At 39.0% G+C, this 23,247-nt stretch overlaps 2 protein-coding genes across 4 annotated transcripts in view; one reads left to right on the forward strand and one right to left on the reverse strand.

The window, feature by feature from the left end:
• ATXN7 (ataxin 7) overlaps positions 1-13,638 on the reverse strand; it is an 85,976-nt gene extending 72,338 nt beyond the window's left edge. The window contains exon 1 of one of the 3 annotated variants that reach the window (XM_088171328.1): positions 13,578-13,638. The gene's annotated coding sequence lies outside the window, so the exon portion shown is untranslated. The remainder of the gene's footprint in view (positions 1-13,577) is intronic. The other 2 variants (XM_088171326.1, XM_014873077.2) reach the window with 2 other exon arrangements.
• Positions 13,605-22,055, forward strand: THOC7 (THO complex subunit 7). The gene is made up of 8 exons (XM_014873056.2): positions 13,605-13,809; positions 14,141-14,258; positions 15,089-15,216; positions 15,569-15,655; positions 16,640-16,697; positions 19,679-19,745; positions 19,868-19,937; positions 21,168-22,055. The coding sequence occupies exons 1-8, from the start codon at positions 13,791-13,793 to the stop codon at positions 21,233-21,235; spliced, it is 615 nt and encodes a 204-aa protein (XP_014728542.1). The 5' UTR covers positions 13,605-13,790; the 3' UTR covers positions 21,236-22,055.
• The last annotated feature ends 1,192 nt before the right edge of the window (positions 22,056-23,247 follow it).

The raw sequence follows: 23,247 nt of genomic DNA on the forward strand, positions 1-23,247 counted from the left end.
CTACAATCCTGTGAACAAGTACATAGTGACACCCTCAATAGGAAAGAACAGTAGAATCAATAATTTTATAATCAGTTGCCAGAACAAAGCTGTCTGTAATACAGATGCTTATTTTACTACCTTGTATTTCCTCTCATGTTCCTACCACTTCATTTCCATGTATTCCCTTAAGATCTCAAAACAAAACACAAAATAATCCACATCATTATCATCACTTTTACAGACAGAGGAATTGAGGAAGGAGGAGTGATTTAACTACAGTTATATACCAGGCCCAAGGAAGGCTTGGAAACACAAAGCATCACTCTTCATTATCTCTGTCCTCTGCAATCTGTTAGGGACTGTGATACTTGTGACCCTAATATATAATCTTGACATAATACCAGAATTATCTCTATCTTGTATTTCTTGCACATGAACTTCACACAGAAATCTGTACTAAATTACTCCTAACTCTCAGAAAGCTTCCCCTCACAAATGATGATCCACATTTCTCAAACTGGCTCTGGAAATGCACTTGACTGAGCTGTAAAACTCGGCTCTGGAAAAGTTAATGGTCTTTTCATTATAAACATGTGAAAATATAGAACTAATTAAATCTTTGGGTGAGTTTTTTGGTGGTTTGTAATTTTTATTATTCTGCAGCTAAAGCCTCTTTCTTTTCAAAAATCTGTAGTTTTCCATAGTTAAAACTAGTATGTTAATAAATTAAAAGCTTGTTGCTAGGCTTGTATTAAGTAAAAAAATTAAGGTATTTTGGTTTTTGATTACACTTCTTTAGTGCAAAAATATCCTGCAGAATATCTGCAAAGCACTTAGAGGATCAGAGTCCCTTTACTAGAGCTGGTAGTTAATACAATATGCAAAATAACAGTAAGTAATTTATTTATCTTTAAAACTGAAAGCCAGAACATGATCTTAAGTATATCTCTGTACATCCAGAATTACTCCAGCTCTTTCCAAAGAGCTTCTTGGGATTTCCACATGGGTAAACAAGACTGTGATTTGGCATGGTATTTGAATCTAGAGATCAATAAAATGTATAGACTAATCCTGGCTTTGAACTGTGATTTTATGATAACAGCAGCTTTCTTATCAAGCAGCATTCATCTCATGAAGTGCAATCAGCCCTACACAGCAAGGGGTGAGAAACTGTTGCTCATTTGCTTGAGTACTGCTGCCTTTCCCAACAGCAACTTTCTATCAAACTGCCCAGCAGTGAGGATTTCAGAAGGCAAACAGCACCTATACCAAGAGTGAGAAAGAAAAACCTCAAAGCCCATCCTTAGGCTTTGAGGCATTGTGGAGAATTAAGAGACAGGCAGCTAACAAATATGAAGGAAGAGAATTACCTGTATAATGATGGGAAAGAGCTTGGAAATTGAGAAAGGATGGACACTGCAAAGGAAGGTGGAAAACACTAGGTCTTAAGTTAAAAAAAGAACTATTTCTCCTTCATAAGACTGTGGGAAAATCCTCACTCAATTAAATGAAATTACAATCACACATTTCTCCACTCTTATTATATCTGACTGCACTTCGGTCAATCTATTCAACTCTTTCAAACTGAATTTAGTGAAAAACTGGTATTTCTTCCATTATAAACAGATTTATGTCTCTTAAACTAGGACAGGAGTCGTGCTGACATAAAAGAAATCTCTTCCATATTGTCAGCATTACTAAAGCTCTCTTCTGTGAAATTTCACTGCAACATTTTCTGTCCCTTCCTCCTTTTTTTTTTTTTTTCCTTTCTTCAGAGTATCTCTGTCGCAGTTCCGAAGGGAAAAAAGCAGAAGTGACACTTGTATTGCTATCCATCACCATAAAAATCTCAGCCGGAGAAGCCAATCAGTGCAGGGACCAAGCCCAGCATCCATCCCAGAACGACTCTTCCCTTTGCCTACCAGTGACTGCCACCTAGAGCCAGAGTGCACTGCCTCACACGAGCGGGACAGAAATGTTACAGCACCAACAGAAATGTCAGCCCCAGCCAAAAGAGAAAAACAAACCGAGAACTCACACTCTAGAAAGTTACAACCAACTTAAAAGATTAAATTAGTTAGGTTTCTCAACACGCCTTCTGAATAATAAGCATTTGGCTCATGTCTTCTTGTTTTTCTCTGAGAACTGCTATTTTGTTATACATATTTAAGTTGCATATATGGGAAAAAATATATAAAATAGTACTATACTGCTTTTCAAGTAAATCCTCTGTTTCAGTTTATTTGCTAAGAAATATGCTGGGCCACGCTAAGAAACTGATTACAGAATCTCATCGTTAGCTGAAGGTGTAACAGTGACATTTCAAAGACTACCTGTGTTAAAACACTGACAAGGCTTTAACATTCATGACATTAGTGATATTAATAAGACAAGAAATGTCTTTTTAGTTGCATGAAATTTAATTTAAAAACCCCAATATTTTCGTTTTAAGAAATACACTTACACTGACCCAATATACCAGTGGCTTAAATGTCTACAAGAGCCCACCCAAGCAAACAGCACTTCTGACACACAGAAAGCTTAACACACATTTATAAACTGTATTAATTCATAGCTGCTTATTATACTGTATAAAATCATATCTTTTTCTAACTACTACTTATGTAACTATTAATAAGGTGCCTAATTCTCAAGCATTAGTCAAACAACCACTAGATACTCTCTAACAGAATAAAAGGAAGGATTTTTTTTTTGTTATCATTTACCTGGAGAATATAATAATTTGCATTTTAAAATATTCCCAGTAGCAGTTCCCTTCTGTGTGAACTATACACAGATGCAAAGCCAAAGCTGTGTGAGTGTTAGCATATTCTTCAGCTATTAAAATAATTTATTAGCTATGACTAATAATGCCTTGTGAAGAAATCAGTTCTCCAGTTTCCTCACTCTGCTGCTCACCGACAGGCAGACTGGTAACGAGCATTAGAAAAACAGAGGATTTCTTCTCACATTTATCATTCCATTAGATACACAACCTCCAGGTTCCACAGTATCCCTCCTTTTACCGCTACTCCCACTAAGAAATTAATTTTTCCTAAGGGGATACATGTTCACAGATAAAATGAAATTAAATGGAATTACAAATCTCACTGTCGAACACGGCTACCTACGTATGAACTAAATGTCAAGCTGTAGTTACTGAAATCAACAGTTTGAGTGCAGCCAGCTGGAAAAATTGCTCATTCTGATCCACGCTCAGGATATGCTTTCCCCCACAAGGCACTCCACGAATCCCCAGCATTTTTCCAAGCCGAATAACAATTCTGCAACTGGCCTAGATGCAACACCACAGCAGAGAATAATATTTAAACAGAAGGATGACAGGGACTCACTGTAGAATTGTCCTGGAGGATTATATGAAAGAAGCACTGCCAAAAAACCCACGTTGAAACACACAACCTTTCCTTGACAACTACCACAGCTTTTCTTACAGATAGAACAAATTCCATTTGAAAGAGAACCGATGAACAGGTTAAGAGAGAGAATTACAGCTGGAGAATAGGTTTCAGCATGATCATGTCAAAATGTGTCCAATGTGTTGTTAGGGATCTGTTAACCAAAGGAGAAATAGAAGGAACCTCCAAAGGTCAACCAGTCCATCCCTCAGCCCCAGGACATCATAACTAAGCTACCTGGTGGGAATAATACAAGTAATCAAACCTGTTCTTAAAGACCTGGGGCAATGGACAAGCCATTGTCCCAAGGGTGATTATTCCAGCCTTTCAATACTTCCACTAGAGAATTGTGTTTGTCCATGATCAATCTTCATTGCCTCAATATGACCTATTTATTTCTCCACCTGCCACCCTGCTTTGCATTGCTCTTCAAGGGATCTGTTCCCACCCTCCGAATAGTCTCCTTTTTCAGGAAGGAATTGCATTCGTGTGGCAGGAACACATTGTTTATGCATCATGGTTTTTTCAGATCTTCAACAACTGCACTGGCATGTCCACACCTCCTCTTTCCTAATTTCATTCAATACAGACTGATGTCCTCGATGTGTGCAGGTAATAAATATTTTATTCCAAAACTAAAGCAGATCAAGCAGACTTATTTTCACAAACTCAGGATCCTTATTATTATATAGATTTACTTTGGTTTTTTTTGTCTAAGGAAGTTTAGGAAGCTCAGCTAGAACATGGCATGCCATCCTACTCTACGCAGTGATTTTACATATAAGTAAAACAAATAAAAGCATAGATGTTATTCCTATCACTTTAAAAATTCAAGTCCTGTTCATGAGTTAATAAAATGTCATTATTATGGTGTGAGCACAAAAATAAAAAGGAAGCTGGCCCCAGTGCCCTGTAACAAAACTATGGAGTTCCCTATTTCTATCAGAGATGGTGCTCAGAGACCTGTGAAAACCAGAAACATAGAAAAATGCTCATCAACTGGCAAGAAAATTAAAAGTAATGAATTGACTGGAAAGCTTCAAAGTAAATCTTCACAAAATATGACCACATGAAAATGAGGTTTATCTTTTATATATCCTCCAGTACTATATTTACATGCACAAAATCTCAATACTTATGTTTTCTCTTTTTGAAATATTTCTTTTTCTAAGGCAAATATCACTCATAAGCTTTAAATTCTCTGGAAACAACAGACAACTGTATCTCATATCAACATTGCTCTCCATGAGACACTTGCCTGGGAAGATCTTTGACTCGACACCACAGATCATGGAATTTCCAATTACTTCTTTCTTTCTCACCCAAAAGGATAATGGAGTGTAGCCAAATCTGGGCCCTGCTGGCAACTGGATTAATACAAACCATTCCTTTAACTGCACTGACACATAATTAAGGTAATATTTTCCTATTTCTATAGCTTTGTAAAAAAACTATAAATTACATTTCGTTGTGAATTGCTGTACATTTCTCAACCAAACACACGGTGCTGTGCCCTACCCACATCTCCCAGAAGATGCCCTGTGCTAGGGCTGCCTGTTACTTATTTTTCCTTAAACCATGACAGTTATTGCAGCTGCTTAAAAAGACACCACCTGCACAAAAGCCAGCAGAGAACAACTGCTTATTCACAGATAACTTAACTTTTAGAAGTCTTTGCAAAGAAGCAACACAATCTCATAGCACCCATCTCAAAAGAAGATGCAGAACAGCAATTTCCCTAACTGCTATTAGCAGAAAGAGAAGAAAGTGTAGATTGCAAAATGGCTGTCTTAGAGTTGAAAATCTCTGTGCCAAATTTAGTAGGCCAGTCCTAGAAACACTGAGAGGAAATTACAAATCAAGATTTGATAAGAATAATCCAGTCATTGGGAAATTTGTGACCTGTATTATCATCGTAAGTCTACGCCAACATTTGAGAAGCTGAGCAAGGTTCAAAATCCTTTCAAGGGCTTGCAAGACCAGGACAGACTTCTGTAAACATTTGAAAACAACAGCTCTTGAGCTGTTTCCTTCCATTTGTTTGATGACATGAACTACAGTTACAGTCAGTCACGCCTGCTTGTGCAAGCCTTTCACATAACAACAGGATAGAAAAGCTTCACCAGAAGATCTGACAATAAATATCCTCCTATTCCAATCCAGACAAAATGGCTGCAGCTCAAGTCCAATTTGGCTACTTCTAAAATTAAATATCAAACTAATGACATTTAAAAAAAATTTTCATCTGTTTCATTTTAATATATACGTGCACAACTTTATTTCAGGATATATTATTGTTCAACGTCATCCTAAATTTATACACACACACACCAAAAACCACAAGCAGTTCTCAAAAATGAAAAAAAACTCCACCAACTCTTAACTGGTGAAGTGACACTGGAATGAAACTGAAGTGAAAATATTTACCATGAACCACAAAATCACAGGTGCATACTTATTAATAGCATGGCTTTGTTTTACTCCAATCTCCTATCAGCCAATCTTTATTAATCTAAGTTATAAAATTCAATTTATCTGCCTCGCCTCTTTTATTAGTTCAATTCTCTCCATGTATAATCAAAATTTAAAATTTTATTAAAATAAAAGCAAAAGGCAGAGGACCAAAAAGAACTCACGGTTTTCAAGCATTCTGCACTAATGTTTCAAAAAAAAAAAAAACAACAAACCAACAAGTAAATCTGAACACTTGTTTATAGAGTGTCTACTAAAAAAAAAACCTAAGAAAAAGTTACCTTGTAACCTACTTGAAATAAAACATTGTGAGAATAGATACATTGTTATCTACTTTCATAACTACTACTAAGAGAAATAACACTTTGGGTTTAATGTTTTGGACACACGTATAGTTACTTCCATATCTCAACTGAAAATGTATATGTATGTATACATACATATGGATGTACACATACTTCATAGAAAATGTGTTTTGTGTCCAATTCCTCTTTTTCCTGATGCTTGACATTATATTTTCTATTTACCTTTTGTAACTCACCAAAACATTTTACGAAGCAGGTTATTATATTCCACAATATGTTGGGGCTTTTTTTCTGTTCCTTGTACTTTTCAAGCTCAAATTCTATCCTTGCTTGAAAAGAAAGTACAGATATTACCAGGGAGGCACTCGTATGTCTTTCAATGGAATCTGACCTGCAATGCAAAAATTATCTTGCTTGTTCTTTTCTTGCACTTCTGAAATTACTGGTTTGCTTTTATGAATTACTCCCTTAAACACCTTAGTCCTCAGTCACTGAATATCTTTTGTGTTGGGTTTCACTGCTGTGCTCAGTCTATCATTCTGACAGCAACACAACCTCGTACTAGTCAACAGTCTGGTGATTACAAAATTCACTCTGATGGAAAGAATTATGGGCATTAATCCCCTTAGGAAGGAGGATAGCTGGGTTGAAGTCTCCCACACATGTGGTGAGCAGTCCAGCAGGTAACAGCTCTGCTAATGATGAAAAGGGAACCAGAACCACCACCACCTCCTGGGTTTTGAAAGCAAAGATTGACCTTTGCTCCCTTTTTGAAAGAAAGGGCTTATGATCCTGATTTCAAGAGAGCGTGAATCCAAAATGCTCCCTGGAGAAAGGTGCTTAGCCCTGGAAAGAGGCAGGATTTAAGCACATTCCTACTTTAGCTACTGTGTAGAAAATGTGCAGATTCATCGTCTCCTTCAAGCCTTTATGGCTGGTATAATTTTAACAAAACACCAACAAATAGTAAAGAATTTGGCTTCCCCACCTTCATGGAAACATGACCCAACTGGCCTCAGCCAGACCAGTCTTCCCTTTTGGTACAACCTGGATTTGCCCCCTCTGGATCTGTCAGTCTCTGCTGGAAATGCCCAGTTATCCTCTCATCACATTCCTCTTGAAATATTTGTTTAGACCATCTGTTTAGACAGCAACTGAAGCAATAATTTAGAAGCTACATTTGGCACACCAGAAAACAAAAGTGAAGAGAATATGTCATCTTCCTAAGGCCACAACTTCACTCTGGTTTGTTTCCAGTCCTTACTGGTAGGTTAACAGTGGTCAGAAACAAAGTTCAGTGTTTTCACAGGATCATAGAATCATAGAACCACAGAATATTATGAGCTGGAAGAAACCCACAAAGATCATTGAACCCCAGCTCCTGGCCCCGTTCAGGACACCCTAACAATTCCCCCTGTGCCTGAGAACATTGTCCCAAACAGGTTTGGCACTGTGTTTTGCCAGGTTTTGCCATTCCCTGGGGAGCCTGTTCCAGTGCCCAAACAGTGCCACCTGTATTTCATCCAACATTTTACAAACAAAAACCTGAGCAGGCATCACCCAAGCATGCAATCATGCCTCCAATTATTTCTATTTCTCTGCTCAGGCTTGTTCCTCAGAAATTGGGGGTGAGAACGTGTGTCAGTGTATCATATTTAATGGGAACTGTAAATCGTAGTTGTGCTTCAACATTACCCACTGGCAGAGTTTCTCTATTACAAAAAAATAAACCATAAAATAATCTAAAGCAAAATATAAACCAAATTAAAAACATGAAGCAGATGTTTATCAATAGATCTGATACTCTTTCTCCATCTCCTGAGATAGAAGCCTTTCTTTCAACATCTCTCCATGATGTGGCCAAGCTCAAAACCTTGTAAAATTTCTATGTTATCTTTTACAGTTTAGGACTGCTTTTAAAAAATAAAGAAAACAAACTTAACCAACCAATTTTTTTAAACTTCAAAAAGCTGACTCAGAAGCTGTGCAATAGCTCTGATTCAGCTTTCTTAGCTGAGTCAAAGCATCTGGCCACGTGACTCAGAAAACACCGCTCTGAAGTCGGGCAAGAGCTGCTTTCCAAAGGAGGAAATGCCTGTTTTCCCTTGCAATCGTTGTGCAAAATTTCCTTGGTAGCACTAGCAGTATTTATTTAAACTTGATACATGTAAATATGATATTCACAGCTTTCTTTTTGTTCATCCAATGTTTCAAACCACAGTTAAATAAAAATATTTACCATTTGGCCCAATGCCAGCAAAGACAAATTCTTCTAAGTCAGAGGTAAAACCTCATTAAACATCCACCTCTTCCTCTGAAAACCCTGGCACAACACTGATCACTACCACAGCCATGAACTGAAGGACTGAGGAAGGAAAAACCAAAAATATCCTCTTTTTCCTTAGTAAAATAAAAAAAAGTCACCCTGAAAACATCCTGCCAACAAATTATGAGAATTCTAGATAACTGACTAATCCTGTCAAAAAAACCTCAAAACTAATAAATGTCTGCTTTCTTACAAAACACATGAAACAGAATCACAGAACAGCATGAAATGCCACCCTAAAATTACCTGAGTCACTTTAAATCACAGAATGCAGACATCATGTGGGATCTCCGAGCCATTGCACAGGCAGCTGAAGTCTAGTGTTAATGATTTTCAGATTAAAAGAAAATTCCAACCAGCTAATCTGTCTCTCAGTAGCTTCATGACAGAGTTTCTCAAGACTCTTGTTAAAACACCTCGACTTTCTCGCTAAGTGGGAATCTACCAAGCCCCTGGGAATAGGATCATGACCCAAATTGCCTCTCCTCACACAGAGCCCCTTTTGGCACCCACACAAGGCACAGTTCCCTTTGTATCCCTGCACATGAAAGCTCTGGCTTCTATACTCAATACCTATGCTCCCAGTATCGTGAAATTTCAAGCTGAGTTTGACAAGCTTTAATAAATTAGTCACAGATCATCCTAAAACGTACAATAATTGATCCTCAAGCTTCATAAATATTCAGTAGGATCTGGATATGAAATTCGGAAAGCTGTTACATAATTCCTGTGAAGAGAGCTGAAAGAGGACAATATCAGAATGCCACCTGTGTAATTGAGATTAACTAAGACACAGAGCCCTTACTTAGGAAAAAAATATTTCAAAGGACCATGCAGCACTATTTTTTTATGACTAAGATAAGCTTTTCTCCCTTCAGGAGAAATGTAGTGGTGATAAAATATCTTTCTAATGAACAAGATATTTCCAGGACTAATATTTTGCAAAGTGTTTCTGCCAAAACTTCTGGAATTTTACAGGCTTCTTTCAGCTGCAAAATAAAAAATAACCAATAAAACCAATAATGTAGACCATAACCTGTGGTTACACTATTATCTGACAGGAGCCTGGTTTTTAAAGTATGGGATTAACAGTACATTTAATCAATCTTGGTAACAGAGGCAGTAGACAGCTAAATTGATTACTGTTCAGAAAACAAAATGTTGCATCTTTAAATTATTGGTATTATCACTACAGTCACAACAAGTATTTTCACCTTCCCTTCTCTCATTCTGCTACAGTTCTATGAAAATGGGCTGGTTCTGCAGAAACACAAGGGTCCATGTCAGGAAAGCTTTTTACAAGGCTAAGAATCACTCACTACTTTTTATACCTCAATCACTGGGTTGAAAAATTTCAGATTTATCTGCCAAGAGTGCCTATTTTAATATCTGCAGAATTAGGCAGCCAGTGTCTTAGAATTTTTACAGAATGAGATGACAAGCTCTTGGAACACTGATGCTAATTTTCAGTAAATGCTGAAGCTACAGAAGACTGCAAAGAAAATAAAACACTAACATAATTTAAAATGAGAAAAACAGCCTGATAGGTTAGCTTGGTATCAGTCAGCACAAAATCCTGGTATATAATCAACAGAAATATAAAGGAGGGTGGTCAAAAGTAATGCTAAACATAGGCTTACAGAAAATAGGTCTCGCTAAATAAATTTGGTATGGCTTTCTGACAAGAATATAGGTTGGACTGGATAAAAATACCCTGCAGTTTCTGACCTACTATACTTAGATCTCTGTAAGATTTAGTGCTACACAGAAGTCTGATTTAGAAGTTAGTCAACATGAAGAAAACCTGGAATCTAAAACCACCTCATAAATTATTAGGGAGGCTAAAGAAAAATATTTTAAATCCACCTGGTCAACACTTAAAGCTGTTTTCTTAGCTCTTAAAAATCGTAGTTCATTATAGCCTGGAATACTATAAAAAGCTTCTTCCCCTCTAGCTTTTTGTGTGGTTGGGAAAAAAAGTCATATATACACACAGTTAAAGAAAAAGGGAGGAGGTATAAAGTCATTTTAAACTTCTACTCTCATAGATTGTTTTTCAGGAAAGAAAACTTCAGCATAAACAGATTTCCTCAAAAAAAAAAAAAATCAGTGCACTTAAAAGCCATATTTTCAGGAACAAAAAAAAAGAATACTTATGAAAAATCAAAGCCAGTTCCACACACGTGTAACATCTTGCAGTACTAAACTTACCTAGGTTATACTTCTTGCATCCAGAGTCACCTGGAAACATTACAGAGGATTATTTAACATTTTTGACAAGGACAGATGTGGAACAAATTATTATGTATAAGCTGCTCCAGGGTCTTACCATATGGCACACATAAAAGAATTCAGGGAAAGAAGGAAAACTGCATATTTTAGCTTGGTTAAAAGCACACACAGGTACTCATTCCAAAAGAGCTGGCACAGAGTCAGGTGCTATCCTCTGTGCAAGACATTTTTTTTTCTCTTGCATGAATCTCCACTACAGATGCTTTAGGGAAGGTCCAGTGCTACTCAGTGTTTCTGCTAGTCACTTAAAGGATTATATAAAAGACTGCAGCTGACAGAATCTGCACAGAATACCCAAAGTGGTGAAGGACAAATAAATAAGAGTAAGTCAATACTGTTCCAGAGATGTACATCATACATGACACTGAATTAATGGCAAAGACATAGCTGTATAGAGCCCACTGCAACAGCCTCTACACACGAGAAACAAGGGTTGTTTCACATTGCAAGATGAAGAATTCTACTTGCAAATGGAGCAAAGCAAAACAAAAACTCCTAAGACACAGTGAATTCTCAAACGTGTATAGAAACCCAGCAAGCTGGAACTGGCTTCCCAAGCAAAAACATCTCATGGATATTTAATATGTCAAAATAGAGCAGGAGAGAGAATAGGCTGTTGCATCAATACCTAGCTTAGTGAGATTCTTGATTATATATTTACCATTTTTTTTTTCAGTTCTAAGGAGAAAAGTTAATGAACATTGATGATGCCTGAAAGCCCTGTCTTAAAAAGAAAAATAATGGCTTTGTTCTCAAAATTGTTCTTATGAGCCTAAGACCCAGAACAAAAAATTTCATAAAAGCTCATTATTAGTAACACATGAGGAATGGCACAAAAGTCATTAAATATTATTCACTAGTCATATGTACTGCTGTATTCTAAATTAATTACTCAAGGACTATCTATTTGTCATTGTGCATAGCTTAATAAGCCTATCTGACCAAGAGTGGAATGATGAACAAAAAGAAAATACTGTATTGGATTAAATGACAGAAAACCACACAGAAGTTCTGAGATAATTAAATAAATAACTGTGGATTTTCACCTACAATAGTCTTCAGTTTGGACCAACTTCTCTGTGATAAAAACCAAAAGGGCTCAGAAAATGGAAAGAGCTTAGAGAGGTGTAAGAAAAATATGAAGTCTTAATTAAACTGGATGTGTCGAGATGCTTAAGACTTTCAAAAGGAAGTAAGTGGATAAAGAAAGGTAGTAACTGTACAAAATTTGCATAGAGAAGTTCAGCTAGGTCTTCTTCTCACCCTGTGGCAAAATACTAGGCTGTACCATAATGACCAAAGCCTTAAGAAAAACAAAGTTTTTAGTCAAAGCAACTAAATGGCAACATAATCAGAGTTCATTAAAGTGAGTATTTTCAGTAGCGCTTACACAGTTCATGAATGCATGGCCCATTCTTTGGCCCAAACCTGGGTAACTAGATAGATCGTTAGGTTTCCATGTAAAAATATATCACTCACCAATCACATAAGAGTACATAAAAACTTAAAGAACAGAAGCCACTTATCCAAGTTTCCTATATTGGAAACGCTTTATTCCTAAAAGTTCAGGCGGAGTTTTCATGACCACTCCCAATAATAGCACCTTCCAAAGGGCCTGATCAGTTGCCTATTGAAGACAAAGTAGTGACTTGAAACAACCTACAAATCCATTAAGAGCTGTTAAATGCCTCTTTCCAGAACAAAGAAGTGCCTCCTAATCACTCACTGCTCTAAACCCAGGAACTAACAGATTACAGCATATATTTACTTCGTTCTTTTCTCACCCTGATTTCCCCCACCACCCTAAAACTGCCAATGAATAGCGCTAAGCAGAACAACACCATAAGCCACTTAACTGTCCAAACCAAAATGAAAGGAGAATAGGAAGGTGTCAAGCTCTGGCAGCTCCTCAGGTAGTGTGAGCTACAGTATATACACTACAGTAACATTACCAGCATCCAAACCTAAGGACCAAAAGCCTAAAATTCAACACATGGTAACACCTTAACATCTCTTTTCTCCAGACACCTCTAGCCACTTTTTCCAGCACCAGCTTAGTTTGCCAGGACACGAAGAAACAGCTATTGTTCCTATGTGCTGCTCATAGTCAAACTCGTTAGGAAACATCCAGAATAATGATTTTTTGCATGTCCCAGGCCCTGCTGCTGGTCTTCATAGTATCGAGTGGGGATGATGACAAGGGCGGCCAGGGAAGGTCAGCCCAGCTCCCCAACACCTGCACCACGGGCACATCCTCCACACCCCCACCAGGGAAAAGGCACTGTGGAGCAGCACTCCTGCTCCCTCCAGCCACCACAGGGGATCCCACCACCGCCTTCACAGTGCCACATCCATGACACGGGGCACCGTGACAGGACTGTCCACCTACTCCCTTGTGCCATCGCCACCACGGCAGCACCGACCACCTGCTCCCTTGTGCCAACGCCACCACGGCAGCACCATCCACCTGCTCCCTTGTGCCATCGCCACCATCACTGCAGGCGGGATGACACAGCCACGGCCGTGCAGGAACCCTGCGCGGGGAGGTCGGGACCACCGAAGGCGACGACGAGGGCACCCCAGGGAGGACACCCCGAGCCAGGGCCGTGGCTGGAGGGCAGTGGAGGCAGCCCCGATCCCGGCGGCCTCGATGGCGCGGGACCATGTGCCGGGGGCATGGCGGGGCGGCCGGGCGGGGGGCGGCGGGGCCGGTGCGGGTGGCGGGGGCGGGGAGGTGGAGCCTGGCTGCGGGACCGCCGCTTCCCTCCCCCGTCGGGCGCTCACCTGGCGGGGCCGCCCCTCGCCAGGGGGCCGGTTCCACGTGGGGCGCGGGGCTCGCCCGCCCGCCCTCCCCGGGCCGCGCGTCCGCCGCCCGCCGGCTCAGGCCCCAGCAGCCGCCGCCTCCCCCTCCATGGCCGCCGCTCTCGCCGGCTGCATTGTGGGAAGCTGACCTCACTCGCTGCTGCCGCCGCCCCGCCGGCTCCGGCACTCGCCGCCATGGGGGCCGTGACCGACGGTGAGACCTCCCTCCCTCCCTCTCGCCATCCTCCCCTCCTTCCTCCCGCCCCGCGCCGCGACCCCCGCCGGGGCTCCCCTCAGCGCCGCGCCCCCCGCCCGCTCCTCCGGGGAGCGGCTGCCCGCGGTCCCCGCGCCCTGCCCGGCGCCGCTCACCCCGCACACCGGCCTCCATCGCGGCCCCGGCCCCGCGGCCCTCCATGCGCCCCCGGCTCAGCAGATCCGCCCGCTGCGGCTCCGGGAGTCGATCCCTGAGGGGCCGGCAGGGAGCCGAGCGCGGCGCTGGCAGGCGGCTGCCATGGCGTGAGGGTTTAACTGGAGTTTTTCCTCAGATGAAGTTATCCGCAAGCGGCTGCTGATCGATGGCGATGGAGCTGGTGACGACAGGCGGATCAATTTGTTGGTGAAGAGTTTCATTAAGTGGTGTAATTCCGGATCTCAGGAGGAAGGGTATCTGTTGTTTTGCTTTGTTGTTTTTTTTTAAGTCTGGGAACTTCTTAGCTTGCGTTTCGGTGGAAAGCGGGGCTCGATCCATTTGGAAGAGATCCGTGTTAAAATGTGCATAGCTGCTTTTCTTTGGCTGTGTGGTGTTTCCAGGACAAACGCCGAGGTCTGTGCTGGGAGAGGAGGGCTGCAGACGGGTCAGAAATCACTGAAGGCTGCGGGCTCTATCGTGAAATCTGCCAGCACCGCTCGCATGCCCTCAGGATTGCTGTGCCTGCTGCGTGATCCAGCCGGGAGTCCCGCTCTTATAACAGGATCATGACTCGGATATTTTAGTTGGCAGTTCTGCGTTTGTTCTGTTAGGGAAGGGAAATACTGCTGGTGTTTCTGCTGCTGTCGTTCTGTCTCTCTTTTTTTTTAAAGTCTAAATTAGTAAGGTACGAGTGACAGCCTTCTGTGGGGTCTCTGTTAGTAAAGGATATAAATTCCCAGAGGACACAATATTACAAGTGTGTATACAGAGAAGCACTGCAGTGTTAAAATACTGTTTCGGTGGTCACAGAGCCAACCTTAGCTGGAAAAATTATAAACCTTGGGTCAAACTGCTCACTGCTTTAATACCCACTTTACACTGATAAGGACAAGATGGTGGAATTAATGTGTACAGTGTTTCTAACTGCACTTCCAAAAAATTATACACTTATCTTTGAAGTGTTTTCTTTATTGAATAATTGTTATTTAGCTGTCTCTTATGCTACATGAAATTTTGTTTTCTTGCTCTGTAAAGTTAGGAACTATTTTTATGCTGCTTGAGAGTAAATATCTTGTCTTTTCAGATACAGCCAGTACCAACGAATGCTGAGTACTTTATCACAGTGTGAATTTTCAATGGGAAAAACTCTTCTGGTGTATGACATGAACCTGAGAGAGATGGAAAATTATGAAAAAATCTATAAGGATATAGGTAAAGATGAGAAAATGTTACTGATTTCTGTTTGACAGTTTGTCTTATAAACAAGCTCAAGCCAGTTCTGGTGAATATAATATATAAATCTGATGAGTGGTTTGGAGGTTTATTTGGTTTGTTTTTTTCCCTACTAGATAGCACTCATATATGTGCTATAAGCATCTTATAATTATATAGAATACATACAAATAAGAGCTTTTTTAGCCTATTGAAGCATATATAGTTTTTAAGCTGGTGGAGCTAACAAGCCACCATGTCACAAACAGCTTTTATAGTTTAGCAGAATAGTTTAATTTCATGCATTGAGTTCAGTATAACTATGTCTTTCTTTTTTTTTTTTTTTTTTAAGAAAATAGTATAGCTGCAGCCCATGAGAAGATCTCTGAATGCAAAAAACAAATCCTGCAAGCAAAAAGGATTCGAAAAAATCGCCAGGGTAAGGTGCCATATCTGTATTTACAGTGGTGGGCTTCATTGTTTTGTTATCTTTTAGAATACATTGTATTGGAAAATGCATTCTAAATTTTTGAAAGTGCAAGGCATCATGATTACTATATTCAGCCTGGTGGGTTCCACTCACTACTGAAAGTTTTGGGTGGATGATACAGGCAAGATTGAACCAGAGCTCAATGACATGCAGCATCAGGAAAACCTAAACCAGTGTCCTTTCTGAATACTTGTTTTAAGAGGTATATTTTTCCCTACTTTTAAAATGATATAGTCATAATTAATTTAAACCTAAAACACTCTAAAAGATGAGCAGTTGAGAAGAAGCAAAAATTGTTTTTTTCATGATAAATGACAAAAAAATTTTAGAAATATATCATGAAAGGTTTTAAATACAACTGTTTGATCAATGCTGTGGATAATTTTGAACTCTACTGAAAATTAAAATCGCCTTAACCAGTGGGAATGTGGAGTTCTTACATCTTCACAAACATAGGTCTGAAGTCTTTGCTTTTTCATATGTTCTGTCCAGTCTGCAGCACAAATTTCTCCAGGTGAATGAGGTACTTGGTATGTGTGTGGTCTTGCTATCAGGAAATGGCTGTATTAGTTGCCTGTATAACCATAATATTGTTCTTAATGTGTGATAATGTTCTTAATGTGCGTTTTAAAAAAATCCTAAATTTTTTTTTTTAATGCATCATTTTATACTCTTTTCTAAAAATCTGTAATATTCATGTGTAACATCAGCACCATTTTCTATACATAGACATTTGATTTTATCTAAACCCAATGTTTATGAATCAGACACAAAAGACTGTGTAGCAGTGCAGAGCTATCTTAAAGTGTTTTGAAAAACATTATAACAGTTTTTCAAGGCAAAAGAATCTGCCATTCTGTGATACCTCAGTTTGGGTTCTTGAATTTGCATTTTCACAAGCATTCAGATTAAAATTATTTAAATGTCTTTCAGAATATGATGCATTGGCCAAAGTCATACAGCATCACCCAGACAGACATGAAACACTGAAGTAAGTGTAAAACTACATTAAATTAAAATAGAACAGTAAACTAGAAGTCACCAGACGACATTTACTTGATTTCAGTTTGATTTTTCTTCACATTCATATAATTTCTTTGACATAATAAAAGCTTGTGTTTCTGTGCTTTTTTTCTGCCCTTATGAGCTTTCTTTAATCTCCTATCTGTATGGGTCAGAAGCATTGCTAATTGTTCTGTAGTTGGAATTTTTCCACTGTTAAGGTGAATAAGTGAATGTGTAAATGCACATCTGATGTCAGTTTACCTGTGAGTTGCTCAGAAAAGGGAGATGGAGGGAAGTCCTTTAACTTGCTCCAGCCAGATTCAGTAGTCACTTGAAATGCATAACACACAAGCAGGTCAGGTAGAATGAGAGAAAGCTCCTGGGTTATTTTTTATATTTTCCTTCTGGTTGCTGTTCCTGCATGCCCAGTTATAAATGGCTGTGTGGTGCACCACACATAACCTGCCCTGGCATGCAGGTCAGATCTACCTGCTGTCCAACTCATCTTGCATGTAGCTCACAGTGCTGCTTGTCACATTCTGGCTTTGCCTCACTTTCTGTGCTTTTGGGGCAGTTGTGGGGAGATTAACTTTATTGAGACATAGAAGCATTCCAGGACTTATTGCATCTGTGAGTTTGTTGTTCTTAAACTGATTAAAGATGCAGTGTGGGATTACTGTTCCCATTTAAGTGCAGCTGTGCACTTATCCTGTTCCCACTTTCACTGGAATTGCCAAGGAAGGCTGTCTTTTCATATTCCATAGCCTTTCATAGCAAATGGAAGTGTTTTGATTATACTATTACCCTAAGAATAGCATTTTTAATAGCTATAAACCACTGACAATATTTCACACATTTCTTTCTTGTTAGTTGTTTTTCTGTGCCTTGATTTCATTACCCCAACTTTGATTATTACAAGCAATTCTCATGAGGCTTAGGTACTTCTTACTTCATTCGCCAGCGTGTGATATTGATCAAGTGAAGCTTTAATAAAGAACTACCAAAAATGCAATTTTTCAGATAAGTCAATTAATAATAGAAACAGCTAAATGAAGGAAGTTTTGACTGCCCTATCCCTGGAAGTGTTTAAGGCCAGTTTGGATGGGGCTCTGAGCAATTTGGTCTTGTGAAATATATCCCTCCCATGGCAATGGGCTGGTAAACTAGGTGGTCTTTATGGTCCCTTCTTACCCAAACTATTCTATAATTCTGTGATAAATTATACTTGTTTATCTTAGAGAATGCTGAGTTGTTTAGGTTTGGAGGGATTGTTCTAATTTTGCTTAATACATCCAAGCCTAAGTTTCTGAAGCAAAGCTAGAAAGAGTGGCAAGTTATAGCTGGTAAGAATGCAGTCTGTAGGAAAGTATACAGAAAATGATACAATGACCCAAAGTCCACCCTTAATTCAGAGTAGAGGAATCCTCACTAGCAATGTCACACTTTTCATGGACCTCTTAATCACTAAAAACACTTGAGAAAATTTGTGAGAAGAAACAAGGGTTTATTGCAAGAGTTACATTTATAGCTTTTGCAGGTTATGTGGCACAATATGATAAAGTTTAGAAAAATACTTTCTTTATGCTTTTAAGAGTCTGTTTCTTGGAACAATGAGTCATACAGCACAAAAGAAGCTGTTAACATCTTAGTCACAAGTAGTGCACAGGAGCCAGTTCAGGAAGTGATAGGAGCTGAAGTACTAAACAACAGTGCCCACAGTGTAATTAGATGTGGTATCAGAAGAGCTGTTCAGAGGACCAAGAAATGACACTGAGTCTTAGAAAAGAAGATATGAAAGGTAGAAGCAAAGATTCTCTGGAATGTAAAGTGAGTAAAATTCCAGATGTAGCCTGGATGTTACTAGAAAAATAAAGTCTGTCCTCTCACAGTCTGCTTACACCTGACAGCACAGTGTAAACAGCAAGATTTGGCCAAATGGAAGTTTTTCAGAAACTAGAAACCAAATGCTTCCAAAATCAGTGTATAAGCCTATAAGCTGTTAGCCTGCTTCCATCAAAGAAAGGGACACATACAACTCTCTCAGGTATTCCCTTTGAGGTACTAAGCATGCTGGCTCAAAAAAGACAACCCTCTCAGGTAGCACTAGAATAGACCTTTTCCCATCCACAGGGAGGTACTTAGGAATGGAGGGCTTTTTGTGGTTCCCTACCCACACTAGTTGTAGCAGCTGTAAATGGCTTCAGGAAAAAAAGGTTGATTTCCTTGCTGACCCCTCTATGACTCTGCCTGCTAATTAATCAGGGATGATCAGCCTCAATCTACTTCACCTTTAAAGGAGGAGTTTGCTCTCATTGCATGATGCATAAATTATGATAGGCATTAGAAGTATAAGGGCCAAACTGGAGGTTTGGCTGGAAGAGCTGGTGCTCCATCCTCATTTGAAAGGTATATTATGGTACCTGCTACTTTTTGCCTCAAAAAGGATTGTGGTGGTCCATGGTGAGTTCAAGTGAGAGCAGAAAGTTCTTCCCCCAAAGGGTGGTTGGGCACTGAGCAGACTCCCCAGGGAAGTGGTCACAGCTCCAATCCTGACAGAGCTCAAGGAGCATTTGGACTGCTCTCAGGGGTATCCTGTGCAGGGCCAGGAATTAGAGTTGATGTTCCTTGTGGGTCTGTTCTGGATCAGGATATTCTAAGGGTCTATGAATCTACTTCTTTAACTTGTATTGTAGGGTCAAGTAAATAACATGTTTTGTCAAGACTGAATTGTTACAAATGCTCAGGGTACAACTGTGTTCCAGCTTGGAGACCACATTTTTTGTAAAAGTCCTGAAATTACAAGTTTAGAACATAATAGTTTAACAATCATTTGAAGTCTAAATCGTTTCACTTGTTTTGTTTACACAAACAGTTTATTTTATAGTTCTTTCTCCTCTACTTAGAGCAAATCTGTTTTGCAAGAATTTTACAGAAGTTTTAAATAATACTCTGACAATCTCTTTTCAGGCAGCTAGAAGCTTTGGGTAAAGAACTGCAAAATCTCTCTCACATTAAAGAAAATGTTGAAGATAAGGTAGGTTTTTCATAGAGGTGGTTATATAATAGTTCATTAGGAATACAATTAATGTAGAATCTGTTATGTGTTGTTTGGCTGTATGTGCTCTGTTTCCTACAACATGTATTTTATCATTCCAGTTGGAACTTAGAAGGAAGCAGTTCCATGTTCTCCTGAGCACCATCCATGAACTTCAGCAAACCTTGGAGAGTAAGTGCTATTCTTTGGTAATGGAACCAAATAGAATAGTTTTTAGCAGATCAAAAGGAATGACAACTTCCAGCAGGGGGATAGCTCTGTGCAATTGAGGCTGGTGACCTCTTGCATTGGCAGAATTTTTTCCTTAGTCCAGAGCCTGAGACTGCTCTGATATTTTTTTTCTTCTACAAACTGCCCACTGTGCTATTTCCTGCCTAGCTTCAGGTTAATTTGTAGGCAGCAGAATTCTTTAAAATGTGAGGATGGAGAATAGCCATTTGAGATTTTTTTTTTTTAACAGAAAGTATTTCTTACAGAAAATTATTCTCGTGCTTATTTCCAAATTTAATTTTATAATTCCTATTTCAGTAGTTTCGAACATGTCACTGCTATCATGGTATCATTTGAGACTTTACTAAAAAGAAATTGAAATACAAGGAAGGTAAATGACAACCTACTCAGACTAAATCTGTGATAGAGCAGGGACTAAAACTGTGAGACAACAGAGCTAAATTCAGGAATTAGTCGTACTCATCTTTTGTCATACAAATACTTAATATTTTCAAAACAGCACTAACTTTTTGTGCTCTATTACCAGTAATATTGTTTTAAATGTTATTTGCTGTATATTTTTAATGTCTTTTAAAGACAGAACAATTGGTACAGCCTCTGAGCATGACCTGATTAAGTGCAGAGATGGCTGTAAGAACAGACTTTCATTCTCTAAGGCCGTCTAGATCTTCTTAAGCAGAATGAACTGTTAATCCTAGGTGCACTTTAGCAGAAGGTTATTGTTAGGCTAGTGTTACTAGCACTTGCTTAAGTATTAGTCTTGAAAATGCATTTTCATTAGGAAATAGATTATATATAGATATATAGATTATCTTTCAGGATTTTGTGAACGAAGTAGCAGTTTAGTGCAAAGCATAGCTTCAGTATAAAATAAATAAACCATTAGTAGACAAAGAGTAAGAAAGGGTAGAAGCAATCTGGTACCATTTGCTTCAATTGATACTATAGAATTTACCCCATACTTCCAGTAACAACTCCTAGAGATCCTTAAAAACATCCTTAAAAACTCTGAAGGATTTTTTGTTTGTTTGAACAAGCATTTTATAGAATGAGATACTCAACTCCACATTTAAGGCAGTCAAAATAAAATATTTAAGTGAGGCCAAGTTATGCTTGGTCATATATACAGACTATATTGCAGGTTTGACTAACAGTAATTTTGAATTTTAGATGATGAAAAACTTTCAGAAGCTGAGGAATCCCAAGAAACTCAGATGGAAGCAGAGGCCAAGCAGTAGATGTCACATGAAGATGGACAATACTAAAGAAAGTCCGAGTATCTTCACTTTCTGTTGAAATCAACAGTAAGAGAGATGGAGCTGGAAATAGTTTTCTACTGCTGCTGTGAATTTTTGTACAAAAATACATGTTTTGCATATGCTTCAGGGGAAAACAGTTGTACATGTTTGCAGACAGGCACTCAGTGTTAATCCATAAACTTTGTAATTTGTGACAAATATACTTTGTTTCACAAAAGATGAAGCTTTTACACCATACTTGTGAACTAAGGTGTTTGCAAAACTTTGCCAATAAAAGGTGTTTTCACAGGTTTTCCTATTTTTAGTAGAGCATTATAATAAGGGCTCTTTTTCTTACATGATATCAGACTGAAGGCAGTGCATCTTTTCATGAGTCCCAGCTTCCATACCCTGTTCTAGAAGGGACCTAAATTTGAACTAAGTATGCTCTTAGTTTTTCAAAGTAGTTGCCATTTTAGAACTTACTGTGACTAGACTAGAATTTGATAGTTTTCTATAAAATAAATTACTTCTATAGAATTAATGCTTGTTAAGGGTTATAAAAAAACAAAAGTAATATTGTTCTAGGTTTAATTTTTTCCTCAAAGTGATGCAAAGAACTGCAATGATCCAAGCCTTGTTCTGCTGTGTTTGTTGTATCACATCAAGTCACAATTTGAAATGGCACATTTAAAACTTCAATTTAAAAGCTTTGTTATTGAAGAACCAGGAATCTAATCCCAATACCATTTATAATCTGCTTCTGGATTTTATCTGTCAATTGACTATTATCAAAATACATCATAATTTCTGAAACAGATGGTGGAACCCTTCTTTTCTCATGATAAAACACTGAAGCAGTGAAGCAATAATAGTGATATTAAAGAATCAGAGATACTTTTGTTATTAGTAAGCAAAGTGAAATCTGTCCATCCACCTGGATCATCCTGATGTCTGAGCAATCTGTTGGGAAGTAAGAAAAGTTTCAACCTTCCCAAAAGGAGCAGAGAATAGAATATGCTCTATGCTTTTGTAAGGCAGGGAGGAAGGCACAAGGGCCAAGAGTAGGTCATGTTCTAAAAACACTTACTAAATGGAACCTTCCAGTGATTTGGGTAAAGGAAAACATTTTGGATCTCACTCAGACTGTGTCATAAGCATACGTGGTTCAAGTGAAATAATGATGGAATAGACAGAATTATTCTTTTTTATTATCTATTATTATCATCTATTACACAGAATAGAGCTGCCATCTCACTAGAGGGATTTCCACTTATTGAGACTTCAGGCATTTATAACCTACATGCTGTATAATTCCCACTCTCAGTGGCTGTGGATCTGTGTGGATTGGGCTGAACAGACACATCTGAGCTTGTTTTGCTCACATTCCAAGTTTCCTAAAGGCAAGCCAGCTGGATAAGAAGTCACACAACTTCAGTAGGGCAGTGCAGCCCTGAACTAATAAGCTGTCAAAAGTCTTCTTGTTCACAGCTGGTCAGCTCAGAACACAGGGGAAGCTCAGGTCTGCCTGTACAGACATGCAGTGCTTCTCAAGCACTTGGCAGGTTGAGGGATGGCTAAGCAAACAACAGGCATTTAATAGGAGAAGTACACCATCAAAAAGTATTAAGTGTACAGGGCTTTTCTCCTAACAACGAGGAATGGTAAAATATTTTGTAAAGCAGCAACACTAAATTATTGCCAAATCAGGGAGGAGTCACTGTCTTGAATGTATGAATTATGAAGATCATAAGTGGCAAGGACTCAAGGACAATTTTAAAGCATATTAATTTCTTTTTGTGGTCGAAATGGCCTCCATGAGCTATCTGGACAGTATTTTGGTGCAGAGGAGGATGATATTCACCAGTTAAAAACAGTCTCTGTAACAGTGGAAATCTCAAATTTTTCCATTCATTGTTTTACTCAAGTTTTTGGAAATTACTTGGATCAGTCAAGTATCTTATCTCAGAACTTGCACTGCCCTCTATAGAACCTGACCAGAGACATGCCAA

The sequence above is a fragment of the Sturnus vulgaris genome, chromosome 11 (assembly GCF_052056855.1).
Source record: "Sturnus vulgaris isolate bStuVul1 chromosome 11, bStuVul1.hap1, whole genome shotgun sequence".
Lineage (NCBI taxonomy): Eukaryota > Metazoa > Chordata > Aves > Passeriformes > Sturnidae > Sturnus > Sturnus vulgaris.